This window comes from Pteropus alecto, unplaced genomic scaffold (genome assembly GCF_000325575.1).
Source record: "Pteropus alecto unplaced genomic scaffold, ASM32557v1 scaffold101, whole genome shotgun sequence".
Taxonomy (NCBI): Eukaryota; Metazoa; Chordata; class Mammalia; order Chiroptera; family Pteropodidae; genus Pteropus; species Pteropus alecto.
Genome location: NW_006432945.1, coordinates 13,565,023 through 13,568,146, shown reverse-complemented (window position 1 = coordinate 13,568,146; position 3,124 = coordinate 13,565,023). Strand labels below are relative to the sequence as shown.

At 56.7% G+C, this 3,124-nt stretch overlaps 1 protein-coding gene across 1 annotated transcript in view; it reads left to right on the top strand.

Moving 5' to 3' along the window:
• TNN (tenascin N) overlaps positions 1-3,124 on the top strand; it is a 57,643-nt gene that overhangs the window by 21,615 nt on the left and 32,904 nt on the right. The window contains 2 exon segments of the mRNA XM_025044001.1: positions 4-267; positions 2,465-2,728. Of these exon segments, the coding sequence (XP_024899769.1) occupies positions 4-267; positions 2,465-2,728 (528 nt within the window).

Here is a 3,124-nt window from a genome sequence, read left to right as displayed (position 1 = left end):
AAGAAAGCGCCAGCCCCAAAAACCTGGTGACCGACCAGGTGACGGAGACCACGGCCACCGTGTCCTGGGACCCGGTGCAGGCCGCCATCGACAGGTACCTGGTGCGCTACACCTCTGCGGACGGAGACAGCCGGGAGGTCCCGGTGGGGAAGGAGCAGAGCAGCGCCGTGCTGACGGGCCTGCGGCCGGGCGTGGAGTACACGGTCCGCGTGTGGGCCGAGAAGGGCGCCCGGCAGAGCGGCAAGGCCGAGGCCAAGGCCCCGACAGGTAACGAGCTCGCACCGGCACTGCGTCACTGGTCACTCGTAAGCTCAGGGTCTGCCCTGCGTGGGTTTCCTTCTCCGGCCTTGGCAGAGCGGGGTCGGAAGCGCAGGCTGGTGTCCCCCTGTCTTCTCTTAAAGTGCCACGTAATGGTGTACAGTTCATTGAAAGCTAAAGCTCATCCTCTTCTTTAGCTTCGGCCACTAGGGGACTAACCGCCCATCGGCAGGAGGGGGCACACTCTGCTGCTCTTCATTTCCCGTCTCGTACGTCAAGCACCGCGGTGCCTGGCCCACTTACGTCTGGCACAGCCGTGGGGCAAGGCAGCCGGGTCGGGGAGGACAGACGAAGGGTCTGGAAGGCTTGCTCGACGCCGGCGGTCCCACTGGCATGGGCTTGTCATGGGGCTTGACAGGCGTTACACCTGTTCCCTCGTGGGACGCTTCTGTGGGTTCTTCAGAGACGCCTCACCTGTCCTCTCTGCAGTGGTCCTGTGTGACATGGTCTCTCCTACTGGCCTCCTGCCCCCCCTTCCTCTGCCTACACATCTGGGGGTGACTCCAGTGTCCTTCTAGAGGGGTCACCTCACCCTCTAGGTGACCCTCGTGAACCACTTCTGAAGCGACCCCAGGGGGCGCCCCACTGCCTAGCTCATGCCTGGCCCACGGGGACACGCTCGCGTCTCTCGTGTGATCAACCGACGTCCAGGTCTCTTGCAATGCTGCGGCCTCTTGCTGCTCCGCGTCAGAGCAGCCGGCCATTTCTCCCTTCTTGGGGTCTCGGGCATGTGTCAGACGCCGGCGCGTGAGGTTCCCCAGGCGGGTTTTCCCAGCCTTGGCGCTATGGATGTGTGGGCTGGGTAATTCTTCGTTGCCGGGTCTGTCTTGTGCACTGTATGGAGTTTGGCAGCCTCCGCATCCCACCCTGACAATCAAAATTGTCTCCAGATGTTGCCAGTCGGCCTGGTTGAGAGCCACTGCTCTGGAGTATACGTAGCAAGCCCCGAGAGGGGTCCCATCGCAGCTGCTTACTCACGGCCTGGGGCTCGTCCGTGGGCTCCGAGGGAGATTCTCTCCCAAGAAATCCACTCGTTACACCCGCCTCTGGCCTCTCTTCTTTCATAGTCTGGAGACAGTCGGTCCGTCAAGGGCCACAGACCGTTGGTCCTGCGCTGGACATGGGCCCTCGGGCTGGAATGTAGACACCAGATTTTGAGAGGCCACAGCCTAAACCGAGGTGAGAACAACCTCATTTCAACATGCCGGTGAGAACAACCTCATTTCACAAGACTTCAGGGCAATGGCTTTTGCAGCGAACTATTGGGAACAAAGAAATGCCGTCGTCGTCTTGGTGAATGCATTTCGAATACCTCCTCCGTGTGTGGTTTCAAAGAGCGTAATCTTACATTCACAAAGTATCCACGAACTGATATCGTTAACAATAGCTTGTGGTCACTGGCATCCACCCTGTGCCAGAAGCTGTCATATGGGCATGTTATTAACTTACAGATACTATAGAGCACACTCTGTAGGGTGTGCTCCAATTTTATTCCCCCCTGTTTCCCCTTACCTTTGCTTTTGTTTGTTTGTTTGTTTGTTTGCTGTGAAGGTAATTGAGGCAGAGACTGGTTTGTGCTCTATCACGCTTTGAGTTGTAGAGTGACTGTTCTGCGGCTTTAAGCTGTAAACACTGTGACACTTGAACGTTTTCAAGGCCCCTTCTCTACACGACACTTTTTATCTTGATTTTCAGAGCTGCCCAGACAGATACGTACATTAACCAGGAACAACCTCATTTTACAAATGCAGAGAAGTGAAGTGACTTGCCGAAGGTCACAAAACGAGTCAGTAAGTTATGAAATTAGGTGCCTGCAAGGAATGTGGGGTCCCACTGAACCTTCAAGTCCATCTAGCCCGAACCCCAGATTTGCAGACAGAGATGCTGAGGCCAAGCTAGAGGCAGCTGACTTGTCCAGGGCCACAGCACTTCTGACTCCGGGTCTAGAGCTCCCTCCGCTGTCCTGTGCAGCCTCCTCGAGGGTCCCCGTGTCCAGCAGCAGAGAGAAGGTCCACGTTCCCAACACAGCTGAAAACCAACACATCGGCCGGGAAGACCACAGAACAGGAAACCGCCTCATCCCAAGCACCATGGCCATGAGCCCTAACTTTGTTAATCGTGTTTATTGATCATCGTTTTCTTTCAGACATTGATAGCCCCAAAAACCTGGTGACCGACCAGGTGACGGAGACCACGGCCACCGTGTCCTGGGACCCGGTGCAGGCCGCCATCGACAGGTACCTGGTGCGCTACACCTCTGCGGACGGAGACAGCCGGGAGGTCCCGGTGGGGAAGGAGCAGAGCAGCGCCGTGCTGACGGGCCTGCGGCCGGGCGTGGAGTACACGGTCCACGTGTGGGCCGAGAAGGGCGCCCGGCAGAGCGGCAAGGCCGAGGCCAAGGCCCCGACAGGTAATGGAGCTCGTTGTCTGGGAAGGTAAGACCTGCCTTGCTAAGCCGTTGGCTGGTCGAGTGTCGTTTTCTGCTCTGACGCTGGCGGAATTGATGGTTCGTGGAAGAGCAGGGTGGTGGCCCTTTGTGATAAGCTGCACACGCACCCCTCACCTCCCTCTTACACGTCATCTCAAGACGCAGGGCTCACATGTGGCCTTATATGTTGGTCTCGTAAAACTAAATGGTGATCGGTCCCCTCCACCCACCGTTCCTCCAATTGTGTATTTCCTTTGTAATTAATCATTAACTATTTCTTCTTGAGAGGGAAAACTATAAGGAAACCGTATATGTTAGGCTCCGTTAGCTGAGCTCGTTAGCGAAGCGGCTTTTGCTGTGATTCTTTGCAACGAGGAA